This window comes from Bradysia coprophila, unplaced genomic scaffold (assembly GCF_014529535.1).
Source record: "Bradysia coprophila strain Holo2 unplaced genomic scaffold, BU_Bcop_v1 contig_297, whole genome shotgun sequence".
NCBI lineage: Eukaryota > Metazoa > Arthropoda > Insecta > Diptera > Sciaridae > Bradysia > Bradysia coprophila.
The window spans coordinates 8,426,174-8,443,791 of NW_023503555.1; the positions used below are offsets into that span (position 1 = coordinate 8,426,174).

General features: G+C 40.0%; 1 protein-coding gene across 1 annotated transcript; it reads left to right on the forward strand.

Moving 5' to 3' along the window:
- Positions 1 to 6,390: 6,390 nt before the first annotated feature.
- LOC119079020 (chromatin-remodeling complex ATPase chain Iswi-like) lies at positions 6,391 to 10,793 on the forward strand. Its single transcript, XM_037186797.1, has 8 exons — positions 6,391 to 6,551; positions 6,645 to 6,865; positions 7,303 to 7,563; positions 7,633 to 8,957; positions 9,048 to 9,334; positions 9,399 to 9,639; positions 9,702 to 9,952; positions 10,025 to 10,793. Exons 1-8 carry the CDS (start codon positions 6,498 to 6,500, stop codon positions 10,451 to 10,453), a joined length of 3,069 nt encoding a protein of 1,022 aa, XP_037042692.1. The 5' UTR covers positions 6,391 to 6,497; the 3' UTR covers positions 10,454 to 10,793.
- The last annotated feature ends 6,825 nt before the right edge of the window (positions 10,794 to 17,618 follow it).

A 17,618-nucleotide genomic window follows, 5' to 3' on the forward strand; every position in this document is an offset into this window, starting at 1 on the left:
TTTCAAGATATCAAAATTATCTTTTTAAGGTATCAAAATTTATTTTTTTGTGTATCATGCCGGCAGGATATCAAAAATCTTTTTTCAAGATATCAAAAACATTTTTTGAAGATATCAAAATCTTTTTTCAGGATATCACTTTAATTTGATGCCACAAACCCACTCTACCTAGAAGTTTATGTACTTTATGAATGGTACTTATGAATGGTTTAAGTACTTTATGAAATTTTGATAGATTTACTGATAATCTGTCCGATAATTTCATTAAGGCATCTATTTTTTTGTCAGCAAATTTATTCTTTTAGTAGCAAAATTATTTATTTCATCAGCAAATTTATTCTTTTTTTCTGCAAATTTATTTTTTTTAGCAGCAAATTTAATCTTTTTTATCAGCAAATTTAGTGTTTTGTATCAGCAAAATTAGTCTTATTTTCAGCAAACTTATTAGTACTCGAACAGCATCCTTATTGCTTTCTGAGCAGCAATATTACTGACTTTAAGCAGCAAAAATAATTCTTTTGCAGCAAATCCCTGGCAGCAAATTTATTACTTTGTAGTCAGCAAATTTATTGTTTTGTAATATGCACTTTTAATGCCTTCGAACAGCAAAATTAATACCTCGAAGTTATTGCTTTTTGTCAGCAAATTTATTAGTGTTTCAATTGCAAATTTATTTTTTTATAAGTAGGAAAATTACTATCTTCAATCAGCATATGTCCCGCAGTAGGACATATAAAATTATATCACTAACACCACTAACACGAAAACGTCAACTCAACAAGCGACGAAAAGTAGAACTTTCCGTTGCCTTTATTGCGAAAAACGTTGTACACAACTCGGTGATAGATCTTTTAGGCACACGATGTGTATTGTCACGCTCGACCTGCGGTATCGAGTAACAATCTACACACCTAGTGCCTAAAAAAGCATTTATCCCTCGATTTGAATGGGGCTTCGTAATTTCGCTATGCGTAATTTCTAGGATGCACACCTTTCATAATAATTTCACTTTAACTAAGTTTACGGATCGCTCGGCGTGTTAAAACGCTCTTTATGGGCAATGAATTACACAGACTAATTATTAGACGATGCGAGAGAAAAAAAATTAACTCCTAAATTACCGACACCGTTCCGGCGCCCGGCTCGCATTGCGGCCCTCCGCTTCGCTCCGGGGCAATGGGCCGGATCGCTCGGCGTGTTAAAACGCTTTTTAAGTGCAATGAAAATTGGTATCCATTTCGTAAAAAGAAATGAATTGTCCGTGTAGTGTCAATAACTATTTACGTTGACGTAAGACGTGAAATAGTAATTTCTGCAGCTAGTTGCGAAAAGTGGTAGTTTGTGTCACTAGATGTAATGTTATCAAACGTGCGAAGCGAGCGAAGCATGTGACAAAAACTACCACTTTCACAACGTGTTGCATACAACGTTTTCTGCAACCAGCTGCGAAAAATGAACTTTTGAAAATTGTTACACTGCGATTATATATCTCAATAGCCGAATGGTTAGAGGTGTTGCTCGATAAGCATTGGGTTTTGGTGTCCATTTCACCACTAGTGACGAAAAGAATATATGAAAATCCATTTCACCAAAAATAGATAAAAAATAGCTAAAATAAACAATTAATTTTGCTTATGACAAGAAATAAATCTGCTGACAAAAGTAGAATAAATTTGCTGTTGCAAATCAATAGAATTGCTGTTAAAAAATAGCTAAAATAAACAATTAATTTTGCTGATGACGAATAAATAAATTTGTTGACAAAAGTATTAACTTTGCTGATAGAAATAAATAAATTTGCTGCTAAAAAATAGCTAAAAAAATATTTAATTTTGCAGATTGCAAAAAAATAAATGTGCTGACAAAATAAGATTAAATTTGCTGCTTCAAAAAAATAAATTTGCAGACGATGAATTAAATTTGGTCACAATAGCAATAAATTTGCTGAACTAAAAGAATAAATTTGCTGATAAAAAAAATAATTTTGCTGCAAAAAAAGAATAATTTTGCTGACAAAAAAAGATTTCCCATTTCATTAAATCAAATTCTCAATAATGGTTCCCGTAAAAGGTCAAAGGCATGTAGTAACATGAATCATTTACACAATTAAAAATTCAAGCTAACAAATATTGAATGAATATTAAAGAACCCGTAAATCAGAGATAATATTTCAAGATTCAATCACATTTGGCACAGCACTGCTACTAGCATGAACACTGAATTGACAAGTGTCAAGTGGCTTTAGTGATACGAGCTACCGCTTAGGATTGTTTTTATTGTATATTTTAACTCATACAACGAAAACAAGTCATCTATCTGTATAACAGAAACGCAGTACCTACTGTGATTTCGTCAGCCTTCGAATATGTTCTATGTTCGTTCTAGTAGCAGTGCTGTGCATTTGGTAATCCTTCATAAAGTCTGTCACGCGTGAAGACTATTTTTATCTCTTTCTTTCACACTTTCAACCATAAATTACCAATTACGTCACTTACGCACACATTAAGTGTTCATTCCACTCAACAAAAAGTACTCATCGAGAGCTGTGAGAGAGCAAACTGTCAAATAAACAAAGAAAAAATTGAAAAAATTCAATTTTGTCTCTCACACGGAGTACTTTTTTGGTAAGAGGAAACTAAGCATTAGGAGATGAGAAAGTAGGTTCTGAAATAACAGGTTCAGGCACTCACGAAGGCTGGCGGCAAAATTTGAAAGGTTCAGTCACAGCACTGCTTCGGTTCAGTGGATTTTTACACACACATACTCTTCTTAGTCAATGTAGAAGTTCTGTGTGTTCCAAACATAAAGTGTTCAGTGGACGTCTCCCTTAGATCATCTTCAAGGACGTTTGAAATACCATTGACGTCAAGAAATGATATCCACGTTAAAAGGATCTCATACAAATGTATGAATGAACGAAAAATTTAACGAAACTAAAGTGAGGTTATGTTCGAAGAAGATGATCTATTGCATTCAGAGAAATGATAAGCACGGCGCCTCACGGCTGGGATAGAACACGCCTGACTGCTTTTTTCATAGAACGGTTGAACTGTCAAACTTTTTTTTATTTGTATGTAAAATTTTGACAGTTTGGTTTTAATGGATCATCTTCAAGGTCGTTTGAAATGCCATCCACGATTAGAATATGAGTGAGGTAACGTGTGAAAATACCGTTTGCTGAAGATGATCTATAACGATTTACCTCGTTTTCGTTAACGACATTTATAGCTTGACTATATGATTAACGTTCTGGTCGCATCGTCTTCAAATTTTTCAGAAAAAAAACAGTCAGGCGTGTTCTATCCCAGCCGTGAGGGGCAGCGCTTATCATTTCTCTGGTATGGCCACACTACGAATTACTTCGAAAAAAGAGTGAGCTTCTTATAACTTTTACTTTTCGTCACTGCGGAGAAAAATCATCTATTACGTTGATGCATAAGACATCTTGAACTACTGTTTGTTTTTGTCGTCGCTACCAATACCCGACATTACCATCTTAGCTCAATTGTTTAAAAGAAATTAGACTTTCCCTACGGACTTTCCTTTTTATCGCATAAAGTTACAGTCACATTATCGTACTCATGCACTTTGCATGTGTGTAACGTTAAGTCTAAATACCGATGAACCATTCAGTGAATTATTATGATTCTCCATACATGGAAATCGATTTCGATTGAAAAATGAATGTTTCAGTTGACCTTATGTTCGTTTTACATGTGAATCGGAAAAGGATAATTTTATTGAATTATTTTCGAGGCTTTTTTTCACATTTGGTCAGGTGCATTTTACAACATTGATTTGGATCTATTCGAAAAAAAAGCTGAAGGTTTCTTTGATTGGCGACATGAACGATTCGGTCTATGTGTCTCGATACCCCAAGTCATAGACGAATGTAAGATGAGGAAGGAGGACTAGGAGGATAAACTTTTGTGCGCTTTAGACGTTTGTAATCTGTACTACAGATTCTGCAGATTGAACCGAAGAAAGATTACGAGCGCAGTGAATTTCACTGGCAGCTTTGACATATATTATATATCAAGGCATAAGTGCGCCAAAAATTTAAAAATTTACAACTGACAGTTGCACAAAATAACACTGATAACACTGATAACGCTATAATAAATGTCAAAAGCTAAACGTTAAAATGACCCGCTATGCAGTATGTTTTGAAAAAGAAAACGCACTCACGGTGTGAATACCAAAGTAAATACCAAAATGAATGCCAAAATTAATGAAGTAGAAGAGTGTGCACCAATTTGTTGAAAGAAGTTGGATTCAAATAAGTGATCGTGTCGGGAAAATATATCTATTATAGCAAAGAAGGATAGTGAGGTATTCCGTTTATCAGTGCACTAATGTGAATACAGCTACAATAGATCATCTTCATGGCCGTTTGAAATGCCATCCACGATTAGAACAGAGACTCCGTCCCAGCCATCATATTTGCATCTCTCTGAATAGGAATGCCATCCAAGGTTCTGAAAAAACAGGTTAATACACTTTTGAGTTGATCATGAAGGCCGTGTGATCGAAATTTTCCTGTATCGCCAACTAGGTTTGGAAAATTTTATATGACGATTTCAATTTAACAGAAAAAAAATTGTTTTCAAGTTGACTTTTCAAACAATATACATGTCTGAATTGTCAAGATTTGTGTTTCACCCGCTCAAAGATAATCTAGGACAGGTAGACTGTCGCTGACCTACTGTCGATCGGCATCAATGAAATACTTAATCCATACATCGTGTTCAAGATTGTTTGAAACGTCACGAAAGCTGTCAGACATGTAAAATTCGAACGAATGAATTTACTTACAATTACATCAAAAGATTGACATTAAACACAACTTAACGAAAAATTAGGTGTTATTTGTCTATGGTACCCAAGGAAAATACAGAAATTTACGTGACGATCTGCCCAAGGTAAATATAGTGTGGAGGTAATGCCATTCAGACGCGCGGTGTAGCACATAAGTTCGATTCCACTGACATCTTTTTTTAGAATGGTTGACCATGATTTACTTGTGTTTGACAAAATGGTTTCGCTATCTTACAACAGATGGCCCGAGTTTTTATTCCATTTTTTGTTTTTAACGAAGTAATGAGATGGCGTTTGTATTGAACTTTCTAGCCACCGCACATCTGATTCGGTTACATATGGCATTACCTCCACATCTTATTTACCTTGGATCTGCCTAATATTAGGTCGTTCAGTGTCTAATATTGAGAAATATTTCACCATAAATTTCACTAAATGAAATATTTCTACCTGGGATGTATATTTGAAAACAAGACTGTTGATAGATCGTGCTTCTAGCCACAAAAAGCAAAGCGAATGAGACCTAATTCCTCGCCTAACTTAGTCTTTCTTTTATTAGTCTGAATTAAAACTAACAGTCATCGTTTTGCCTCCGTGTATGTACATGACAGGTGACATTTCATACAATAGAGCACATTGTTTGAAATGATAACTGTCACGTACACTGAACCAAAACGGATGACTGTGAAGCCACAATTATATACGGTGTTTAAGTAGAGGAAATATAACTGATCTCGGGGTATAGCTGTCACAATAAAGTGAGCTGAAAATTTGAATTTGCGTGGCAGTATGTTTTCATGTGAAAACAATTTTGAGTTTTCTTCGTTTTAATTACATGTAGATGTAGTGTGTTTGACTTCAAAACAATTGAATAGTAAACTATAATCTTTCATTCGGTTGAATTTGTCTTTACCAAATTTTAATTTATTTTTGTTTGCAAAATACAAAACAAATTCAAATTTTGCCTCTTGTTTTGACAGCTATACCCCGAGATCACTTACACTTAATTGGTCAAAAAACTCTCTGCTTAAACACTGTATTGTCAAATTTCACAGAAAAACAAAAGCGAAATTTGAATAGACTGTTATGATCAGAGCGAGGTAACCGAAGACCAGTTTATTATAACTTGCCTTGGGGTACTTGTCATTTTTCTCTCTTTCATCATCTCTATAACTCTATACTCTATAACGTCTCCTTCGCGTGGCTACATACAGTAAGTTGTTCGTTCATAAAGAATGAAAAAAAGGAGTAATGCACATTGTTACCTTTGTTGCACGTCACTGACTTTTTTGATATTTTCCCATTTTACAATTAGATGTCGCTGCAAACAGTCAATATTATCAGACCGTTTGTGGAATATGCGGAATATGTGGTGATTTATGAAATTATTCAGGTCAACTACACATCAGATACTTAGAACATTCCAATGCGATGTGGAAAGATAGCCGAGGGCGAGTAATTTTGTAAAATTGTTAGGTATTTGGTCAGTGAGAAAAAAAAATTTTGAAATCAGAAACGGAGGCCGGATTCTGAGTTGACATCGTTGACATGAGTGGAGATGGATTCTGCGATTTGACACATTTGATTGTTTGACAGCTTCAGAACTTTCCGGCATCTTTCTAAACCGTGTAAAAAAATTAAATTTTGTTTGCGATCTGTTTACATTTTACCATCCAATCATGTCGAAAGAAGACGACGAAAACTACGAACAAATCGACGTCAACGAAAATTCGGTGAGATTACACGGATTTGTTGCCCTTTTCGTGTCCATACGATCTGAGCGTCTATTTTAACAACATTTCAAACATTTCGTATTTTCATCATAGAATGGATCATCGCTGGAAACGGGTTCGTCCAACGAAAAGGAAACGGATTTCGAAAGCAAAATCGAAACGGACCGTAGCAAACGGTTCGACTACTTGCTGAAACAGACTGAAATTTTCACACATTTCATGACCAACTCGTCACCGAAGGGCACGCATAAGGGCAGAGCTGGACGACCGAAGAAAGCTAATAAAGACATAACGACATCGACAGATGTGGCTGAGTAAGTCGGATGGATATTGTTTCTTAAGATCTTGAGCTGGAAAAGGGGTTTGGTTCAGCACATTTTTATGAGAATTGTAGATGGTGATCGGTGACTTTGTATGTATAAAAGCCTGTGCAGACATTGCGTTTTGGCGCTGTTTTGTTTGTTCAATGGGACCTGAACCTCAAATCCGAATTCGATTTGAAACAGGTTCGACTTGAATGAAATTGAAATACGACATCGGTTCAGTATGGGTCAGGCTCCATTTACAACCTTAACTGAGGCTAAACATCTAACTTTCACTACCTCAAATTCTGACCCAGATCAAGATCAGATTCATGTAAATCCGAACCGAAACAGGCTGACCTGTTGACCGTCCGGAGAATTGCTTTCCATAACCTGTTGACCAAAGATTCTAAATTCTAATTCTCTCTTCCGTCACTTTATTCCAACAGCCACCGTCACCGCAAAACCGAACAGGAAGAAGATGAAGAACTCTTGGCTGAAGAGAATTCCGGCGTGGCAAAATCATTGTTCCGCTTCGAGGAATCACCAAACTATATCAAAGGCGGTGAAATGAGAGACTACCAAATACGTGGCTTAAACTGGATGATTTCGCTGTACGAAAACGGAATCAACGGAATATTGGCTGACGAAATGGGTCTGGGGAAGACGCTGCAGACCATTTCGCTGCTGGGCTACCTGAAGAATTTCAAGTAAAATCATCCGACAACACGTTTGACTGAACCGGTGGGGAAATAATTTTTCCTTTTCTCTCCGAACAGAAACAATGCCGGACCGCACATAGTCATCGTACCGAAGTCAACGCTCCAGAATTGGTTAAACGAATTCGAGAAATGGTGTCCGTCAATAAAGGCAGTGTGCCTGATTGGGGACCAGGAAACGCGTAATCAATTCATCCGGGAAGTGCTGATGCCAGGCGATTGGGACGTATGCATCACATCGTACGAAATGTGCATTCGAGAGAAGGCCGTTTTCAAGAAGTTCAACTGGCGCTACATGGTCATCGACGAGGCGCATCGCATCAAAAATGAAAAGTCAAAATTGTCGGAAATCTTACGTGAATTCAAAACGGCGAATCGGCTACTGCTCACCGGCACACCGTTGCAAAATAATCTGCACGAGTTGTGGTCACTGTTGAACTTCCTGCTGCCGGATGTGTTCAATAGTTCCGACGATTTCGATTCTTGGTTCAATACGAACCAGTGCCTGGGCGATGACAGTTTGATCGTACGATTGCATGCCGTGTTGAAGCCGTTCTTGTTGCGACGATTGAAATCTGAGGTGGAGAAACGGCTGAAACCGAAAAAGGAGGTGAAAATTTTCGTCGGCCTATCGAAAATGCAACGCGAGTGGTACACGAAAATCCTGATGAAGGACATTGACATTGTGAACGGTGCCGGCAAGATGGAAAAAATGCGACTGCAAAACATCCTGGTGCAGCTGAGGAAATGCACCAATCATCCGTATCTGTTCGATGGTGCAGAACCAGGACCGCCATACACCACCGACACACATTTAGTTAACAATTGCGGCAAATTGGTCATTTTGGACAAACTGCTGCCGAAGCTGCAAGAGCAAGGTTCCCGTGTGTTGATATTCAGTCAAATGACCCGCATGCTGGACATCTTGGAAGATTACTGTCTGTGGCGTCAATATCACTACTGTCGTCTGGATGGTAAAACGCCGCACGAGGACCGGAACCGTCAGATCGCCGAATACAATGCCGAAAATAGCTCAAAGTTTGTTTTCATGTTATCCACTCGGGCCGGTGGTTTGGGAATCAATTTGTACACGGCCGACGTGGTTATCATCTACGATTCCGATTGGAATCCACAAATGGATTTGCAGGCAATGGATCGTGCCCATCGAATCGGTCAGAAGAAGCAGGTGCGAGTGTTTCGATTTATCACGGAAAATACTGTCGAAGAGAAGATTGTCGAACGGGCGGAAGTGAAATTGCGACTGGACAAATTGGTCATACAGCAGGGCAAATTGGTCGACAACAAAACGGCCCAACTGAACAAAGATGAAATTTTGAATATGATCCGTTTCGGGGCCAATCATGTCTTTGCATCGAAGGACTCGGGTAAGTGAAAAGTTTGTCTTGGGTGGGGTAGCATCTACTGACTGTGCTGAACCCCAAACAGTAGACTCACCAGCACAACCATTTTTTCAGATATAACCGAAGCGGACATTGACACCATCCTGCAAAGAGGCGAAGAAAAGACATTGGAGCAACAGCAAAAACTGGAGGAACTCGGTGAAAGTTCGTTGCGAAACTTTACCGTCGACGCTCCGCAAAAGCCATCCGTGTACCAGTTTGAGGGTGAAGATTATCGCGAGAAGCAAAAGGTCAACCTGGGCAACTGGATCGAACCGCCGAAACGGGAACGGAAAGCCAACTATGCTGTCGACGCATATTTCCGCGAAGCGTTGCGAGTCTCCGAACCGAAGGCACCAAAGGTAAGTTAAATCGTACCACCATTCGGATGTATCCATTTCAGTGTGTTCTAAGAAACAATTCCAGGCACCGAGACCACCGAAACAGTCGATTGTGCAAGACTTTCAATTTTTCCCGCCCAGACTGTTTGAGTTGCTCGACCAGGAGATTTACTACTATCGCAAAACGTTGAACTACAAAGTGCCAAAGAATCCGGAATTGGGCAGTGAGGCGACAAAAATTCAGCGAGAAGAGCAGAGGAAAATTGATGATGCTGAACCGTTGTCTCATGACGAGATCATTGAGAAGGAATCGTTGTTGGTGCAAGGTAAGAATCACTTTACTGACTGAGACTAACTGTGAGCGAAATTCAAATGGATCAATCGGCAGGATTTAACAATTGGACGAAACGAGACTTCAATCAGTTCATAAAGGCCAACGAGAAGTTCGGCCGTGACGATATCGAACACATTGCAAAAGAGGTGGAAGGAAAGTCACCCGAAGAGGTGATGGAATACAGTGCAGTATTTTGGGAACGGTGCCATGAATTGCAAGATGTTGAACGAATTATGGCGCAAATTGAACGAGGCGAGGCAAAAATTCAACGACGTTCGTCCATCAAAAGGGCTTTGGATGGAAAGGTGAGTTAGCGTTTGACTGGCGCTGGTCGTTGATCGGGAAAGTTTCAATGAAATTTTTGACGTCATTCTCAGATGTCCAGATACCGTGCACCATTCCATCAGCTGCGAATAACATACGGCAACAACAAGGGCAAAAACTACACCGAAGAAGAAGATCGTTTCCTCGTCTGTGTCTTGCACAAACTCGGCTTCGACAAAGAAAACGTCTACGAAGAACTCCGATCGGCCGTTCGATATGCACCGCAATTCCGTTTCGATTGGTTCCTGAAATCGCGCACTGCATTAGAACTGCAACGGCGCTGCAACACACTGATCACATTAATTGAGCGCGAGAACCAGGAAATGGAGGAGAAGGATCGATTGGATAAGAAGAAGAAAACACCGAAGGCCAGTTCAGTTGGTGTGCTCACCAATTCTACGCAGCAAAAGTCGAATCAGAAGCGAAAATCGGATGCCGTAGCCGTGGACAGTAAGGCCAAGAAGAGAAAAAAGAATTTTTAAAGTTTTTGATCGATTGCGCGCGTGGTGAATATAAATAATTGGTTTAGTGATTGCCACTCGTAGAATGAGAGTTGAAGCACAACCAGCTCCTGTCTCACCTTGTTTTAAATGTGTGATTTCCATTCTACAGAACGTGGAAAGGAAATTTGAATTCGGTTTTTTTTCCGAAGATTTCCCGTTGGAGTTGCGTTTCCATCGAAATTTTTTTTTATTTATTTTATTCAATTGGAAGATCGGCTGATCGATTCTTTTTTTTTACTCAAAAGAACATGTTCCGACTGTCATGAAATATACAAAGGTGAAGTAAGTTTTTAGAAATAAAAAAGAAAATTTTTGACTTTTAACACTGCCGCTAATTCGCATCTTCATCGTCTGCGAGAAGTCAGCTAGGTGAGAATGTCGATCAATTCGAAAAGATGGGCTCCGCCAAACAAGAAATAAAAGAAAATTTCTGCGTTGACTCACATTCCATTCAAAATCAACGGTGGCTGTCTAACGACCTTTTCATTCCTTTCGCGCTGTGCCGTTACCCAAAGCCCTATGATGGTAAATAATGGTTTGCAGGGAAGAACTACCGAAAGGTGTATTTTCAACGGAAAACTGAGCGGCACAATCAAGCTTGCACGATTGAACCATACGTCGAGGCCTGCAATGGTTTGTGTGTATTGTGTCTCCAGAAGGAAGAAACGAAATATGACCGGATGGTTGGTCATACTCCACAATTTTGTCAATCTCATTTCTTTGTTTGATATTCTGCAGACACAGTACACACTTACAATTGCTGGACTCGACATATGGTTTAATTGGGCAACGTCGGTTGCACCTTTCATTATAGACGACCAAACAAGATCCATTGTCCGAACTATAGCATATGGCACATCAAGCCCATTGTCATCAGCTAGACTGAGGCTGGTCTCTGAAAACGCTTAAATTCCTAGCTGAGTTTTGTATACCTTCTACTCTAATGGGGTAGTTCTTAGGTAAGTGTTTGACGTTGAACGAGCACTTGTAGAACGTAAGTTTGAATTTACAAATCTGTGCAGTCTTCTGCTTCATTCGAAACTACCAACTAGTCCACCATAACGCATGCATCCCGTACCATAAACAATCGAAGCTCAACGAGGGAAGAAAAGTTGGAAATCGTATTTCTAGGGTGTTCTTCATAACGCTCTGGCCACAAGTCACTCGAAATTTCCAACTTTTTTCCCGAGTTAAACCCAACGTTTTTCACAACAAAGGCTTCCGAAGTTTCCGCTGAGGGGAGAAAATGACCATTTTCTCGCCTGTGTTGTGAAAAGTTTTTTTGCTACATTGTACGTCCGCATAAATGGATATTATGTAGGAACTACACTGTCTGCAGTGTTTCGATTGCTTACTATGCAAACAGTGTGTGTTTTGGCATCAGTTGGCTTCGTTGAATTGTTGCTATATTACAGTTGACGTCAGTGAAATTAAGACATGGATTTTTGTCATCTGGTCCACTCATACAAACAAAAAAGTGCCTGTGCACGCACGCACGTAGTAGTGACAAACCCGACGAGAAAATTGCTCGGGAAAGTCATGGTTCAGAGCTCACTGTACAAAAATACTCGTAAAAGTCAAAGTCACTGACTCAGCTTGAATCTCGGCTTCACACAAAGTCACAAAGGGAGAAACCGTTGAACGAGGTATGAGCAGTTTTGTTTGTATGAGTGGGACAGAGTTGAAATTCATGTCGAAATTTCACTGACGTTTCCTGCAAAATGTAAAAACTTTGAAGAAACTTTGAAACTGTCATTCGTGGGTAATAATCCAAAGACCTGAACAACAGCCAGTCCGAAATTGATCAACAGTTTTCCTTGCAGCTCGAAATATCGTGCTTAAATGAGTAACTCGACTTGAACCTGCACTTTTCTACCGATTTTTCAGGCAGCTTATCAACTTCACTTACAGGGCAGATATCTGAGTGATTGCTGCAATCCGGTTCCATTGTGTTCAGGTCGGGTGAAAACCTTTTGTAACCGGCTTAGGCTTATTCATGCCAAATTCAGGTCATGCAAAATTAGCTATTCTTTCATAAATTGATGTGTACCGCACATCCGTTTCATGTATGGGCAACTCCAGTTGTGACTATATTGAAACTGAAATCTCAATAAACAGGTCAACTTCATGTTTAACGGTTAAACTTTAACCCGACATGTCAGACCGAAGTTAACATGTTTGAAGATTAAACCTTGACACGTTCATTCCTGTAGTACAAGATACGTCTGTGAGGTGAGGTAGTTAATTTTGCATGACCTGAATTCGTCTTGTTCCGAGCTATCGCAATGTCAGATGAGAGGTTTACAATCAACGAATATTTTCCACATCAAGAACAACGGTTCGACAGAACTCCAAAAGACAAAAATCAACTCCCTCCAAGAACAGGCAAAGGAACAGATTTTAATAACTTTCAATTGACCACTTATTTTGCATGGAACGTCCGTAAGACAATGGCTAATATCAACATAAAAAACTGAATTTACAGGAGAATTTTCGAATACTGCATCGTGGAGGCCTCTTACTTAAATTCTGTTCTTTTGCCTCTTCTTGGAATGCGTTGCAAAAAACCAATCCATGCATTCATTGTCAAAGAGGTTCGTTTAATCGTTCCCAAAAAAAATTTACAAAAATGCTTTAAGAAGCGGTTACTCAACAACGACCACAAAAATAAGCCATGCGCTCAGACTAGTATTCTCCTATTTAACAGCAACATTTATGATAAAACTAATGAAGTAATAGATTTTGATATGATTTGACGATACTTTTACCGAAAGAAGTACCAGATTTCATGATTATAATGAGACATTGCGATTATCCGCGTTTGTGAAAGGTTAGGCGGTTTGTAAAAACAATTTATAAAATGAAGTTAGTGCTCGGCTAGCGGTTCGGCTGAGCGACCATTGTTAATTATAAGCTTTGATAATCCTCCGTAAAATGAGAAGTTTTTTTCGTCGCCTTTTCTGTGATATCTCTGGTAGAGCATGAAGCGTAATCTTTCTCGATGAGCCTTGATGACGATTAATAAATATTCGAAAAGCTTAAAAGGGCAAGCAAGACCACTAGCAGCCACTCAACACTGAACACCTTTTCCGCAGAATTTGAATCGTTGTAACAACCAACACCATCGACATTCTGCCCATCAATACTATTCCCGTCTAGAACATTACTTCCTGGCATCTTGGTCGATATTTCTCGTGCGTCCAATTGTTTTAGAAATTCGGCCAAATAACCGCAGCTGAAAGTGTTGTTATTAATCGACAAGTATCGTAGGACGGGCAATTTAATGCGATCGAAATTATCCAAACGTTCGATACATTTTTGCGATATATGCGATATATGCGAGTATGAACTGGCCTTAAGGCCAGTTCATACTCGCATACATTTTTGCGATATATGCGAGTATGAACTGGCCTTAAGGCCAGTTCATACTCGCATACATTTTTGCGATATATGCGAGTATGAACTGGCCTTAAGGCCAGTTCATACTCGCATACATTTTTGCGATATATGCGAGTATGAACTGGCCTTAAGGCCAGTTCATACTCGCATACATTTTTGCGATATATGCGAGTATGAACTGGCCTTAAGGCCAGTTCATACTCGCATACATTTTTGCGATATATGCGAGTATGAACTGGCCTTAAGGCCAGTTCATACTCGCATACATTTTTGCGATATATGCGAGTATGAACTGGCCTTAAGGCCAGTTCATACTCGCATACATTTTTGCGATATATGCGAGTATGAACTGGCCTTAAGGCCAGTTCATACTCGCATACATTTTTGCGATATATGCGACCATGAACTGGCCTTAAGGCCAGTTCATACTCGCATACATTTTTGCGATATATGCGACCATGAACTGGCCTTAAGGCCAGTTCATACTCGCATACATTTTTGCGATATATGCGACCATGAACTGGCCTTAAGGCCAGTTCATACTCGCATACATTTTTGCGATATATGCGACCATGAACTGGCCTTAAGGCCAGTTCATACTCGCATACATTTTTGCGATATATGCGACCATGAACTGGCCTTAAGGCCAGTTCATACTCGCATACATTTTTGCGATATATGCGACCATGAACTGGCCTTAAGGCCAGTTCATACTCGCATACATTTTTGCGATATATGCGACCATGAACTGGCCTTAAGGCCAGTTCATACTCGCATACATTTTTGCGATATATGCGACCATGAACTGGCCTTAAGGCCAGTTCATACTCGCATACATTTTTGCGATATATGCGACCATGAACTGGCCTTAAGGCCAGTTCATACTCGCATACATTTTTGCGATATATGCGACCATGAACTGGCCTTAAGGCCAGTTCATACTCGCATACATTTTTGCGATATATGCGACCATGAACTGGCCTTAAGGCCAGTTCATACTCGCATACATTTTTGCGATATATGCGACCATGAACTGGCCTTAAGGCCAGTTCATACTCGCATACATTTTTGCGATATATGCGACCATGAACTGGCCTTAAGGCCAGTTCATACTCGCATACATTTTTGCGATATATGCGACCATGAACTGGCCTTAAGGCCAGTTCATACTCGCATACATTTTTGCGATATATGCGACCATGAACTGGCCTTAAGGCCAGTTCATACTCGCATACATTTTTGCGATATATGCGACCATGAACTGGCCTTAAGGCCAGTTCATACTCGCATACATTTTTGCGATATATGCGACCATGAACTGGCCTTAAGGCCAGTTCATACTCGCATACATTTTTGCGATATATGCGACCATGAACTGGCCTTAAGGCCAGTTCATACTCGCATACATTTTTGCGATATATGCGACCATGAACTGGCCTTAAGGCCAGTTCATACTCGCATACATTTTTGCGATATATGCGACCATGAACTGGCCTTAAGGCCAGTTCATACTCGCATACATTTTTGCGATATATGCGACCATGAACTGGCCTTAAGGCCAGTTCATACTCGCATACATTTTTGCGATATATGCGACCATGAACTGGCCTTAAGGCCAGTTCATACTCGCATACATTTTTGCGATATATGCGACCATGAACTGGCCTTAAGGCCAGTTCATACTCGCATACATTTTTGCGATATATGCGACCATGAACTGGCCTTAAGGCCAGTTCATACTCGCATACATTTTTGCGATATATGCGACCATGAACTGGCCTTAAGGCCAGTTCATACTCGCATACATTTTTGCGATATATGCGACCATGAACTGGCCTTAAGGCCAGTTCATACTCGCATACATTTTTGCGATATATGCGACCATGAACTGGCCTTAAGGCCAGTTCATACTCGCATACATTTTTGCGATATATGCGACCATGAACTGGCCTTAAGGCCAGTTCATACTCGCATACATTTTTGCGATATATGCGACCATGAACTGGCCTTAAGGCCAGTTCATACTCGCATACATTTTTGCGATATATGCGACCATGAACTGGCCTTAAGGCCAGTTCATACTCGCATACATTTTTGCGATATATGCGACCATGAACTGGCCTTAAGGCCAGTTCATACTCGCATACATTTTTGCGATATATGCGACCATGAACTGGCCTTAAGGCCAGTTCATACTCGCATACATTTTTGCGATATATGCGACCATGAACTGGCCTTAAGGCCAGTTCATACTCGCATACATTTTTGCGATATATGCGACCATGAACTGGCCTTAAGGCCAGTTCATACTCGCATACATTTTTGCGATATATGCGACCATGAACTGGCCTTAAGGCCAGTTCATACTCGCATACATTTTTGCGATATATGCGACCATGAACTGGCCTTAAGGCCAGTTCATACTCGCATACATTTTTGCGATATATGCGACCATGAACTGGCCTTAAGGCCAGTTCATACTCGCATACATTTTTGCGATATATGCGACCATGAACTGGCCTTAAGGCCAGTTCATACTCGCATACATTTTTGCGATATATGCGACCATGAACTGGCCTTAAGGCCAGTTCATACTCGCATACATTTTTGCGATATATGCGACCATGAACTGGCCTTAAGGCCAGTTCATACTCGCATACATTTTTGCGATATATGCGACCATGAACTGGCCTTAAGGCCAGTTCATACTCGCATACATTTTTGCGATATATGCGACCATGAACTGGCCTTAAGGCCAGTTCATACTCGCATACATTTTTGCGATATATGCGACCATGAACTGGCCTTAAGGCCAGTTCATACTCGCATACATTTTTGCGATATATGCGACCATGAACTGGCCTTAAGGCCAGTTCATACTCGCATACATTTTTGCGATATATGCGACCATGAACTGGCCTTAAGGCCAGTTCATACTCGCATACATTTTTGCGATATATGCGACCATGAACTGGCCTTAAGGCCAGTTCATACTCGCATACATTTTTGCGATATATGCGACCATGAACTGGCCTTAAGGCCAGTTCATACTCGCATACATTTTTGCGATATATGCGACCATGAACTGGCCTTAAGGCCAGTTCATACTCGCATACATTTTTGCGATATATGCGACCATGAACTGGCCTTAAGGCCAGTTCATACTCGCATACATTTTTGCGATATATGCGACCATGAACTGGCCTTAAGGCCAGTTCATACTCGCATACATTTTTGCGATATATGCGACCATGAACTGGCCTTAAGGCCAGTTCATACTCGCATACATTTTTGCGATATATGCGACCATGAACTGGCCTTAAGGCCAGTTCATACTCGCATACATTTTTGCGATATATGCGACCATGAACTGGCCTTAAGGCCAGTTCATACTCGCATACATTTTTGCGATATATGCGACCATGAACTGGCCTTAAGGCCAGTTCATACTCGCATACATTTTTGCGATATATGCGACCATGAACTGGCCTTAAGGCCAGTTCATACTCGCATACATTTTTGCGATATATGCGACCATGAACTGGCCTTAAGGCCAGTTCATACTCGCATACATTTTTGCGATATATGCGACCATGAACTGGCCTTAAGGCCAGTTCATACTCGCATACATTTTTGCGATATATGCGACCATGAACTGGCCTTAAGGCCAGTTCATACTCGCATACATTTTTGCGATATATGCGACCATGAACTGGCCTTAAAGACGATCATAAGGTGCGCCATC

What these genes read in the sequence shown, in the direction of transcription:
- LOC119079020 (XM_037186797.1), top strand. Translation starts at nt 6,498, where the DNA reads ATGTCGAAAGAAGACGACGAAAACTACGAACAAATCGACGTCAACGAA. An exon ending in TCGACGTCAACGAAAATTCG is followed by an intron (nt 6,552 to 6,644) that starts GTGAGATTACAC and finishes TTTTCATCATAG; the next exon opens with AATGGATCATCGCTGGAAAC. An exon ending in ACATCGACAGATGTGGCTGA is followed by an intron (nt 6,866 to 7,302) that starts GTAAGTCGGATG and finishes TTATTCCAACAG; the next exon opens with CCACCGTCACCGCAAAACCG.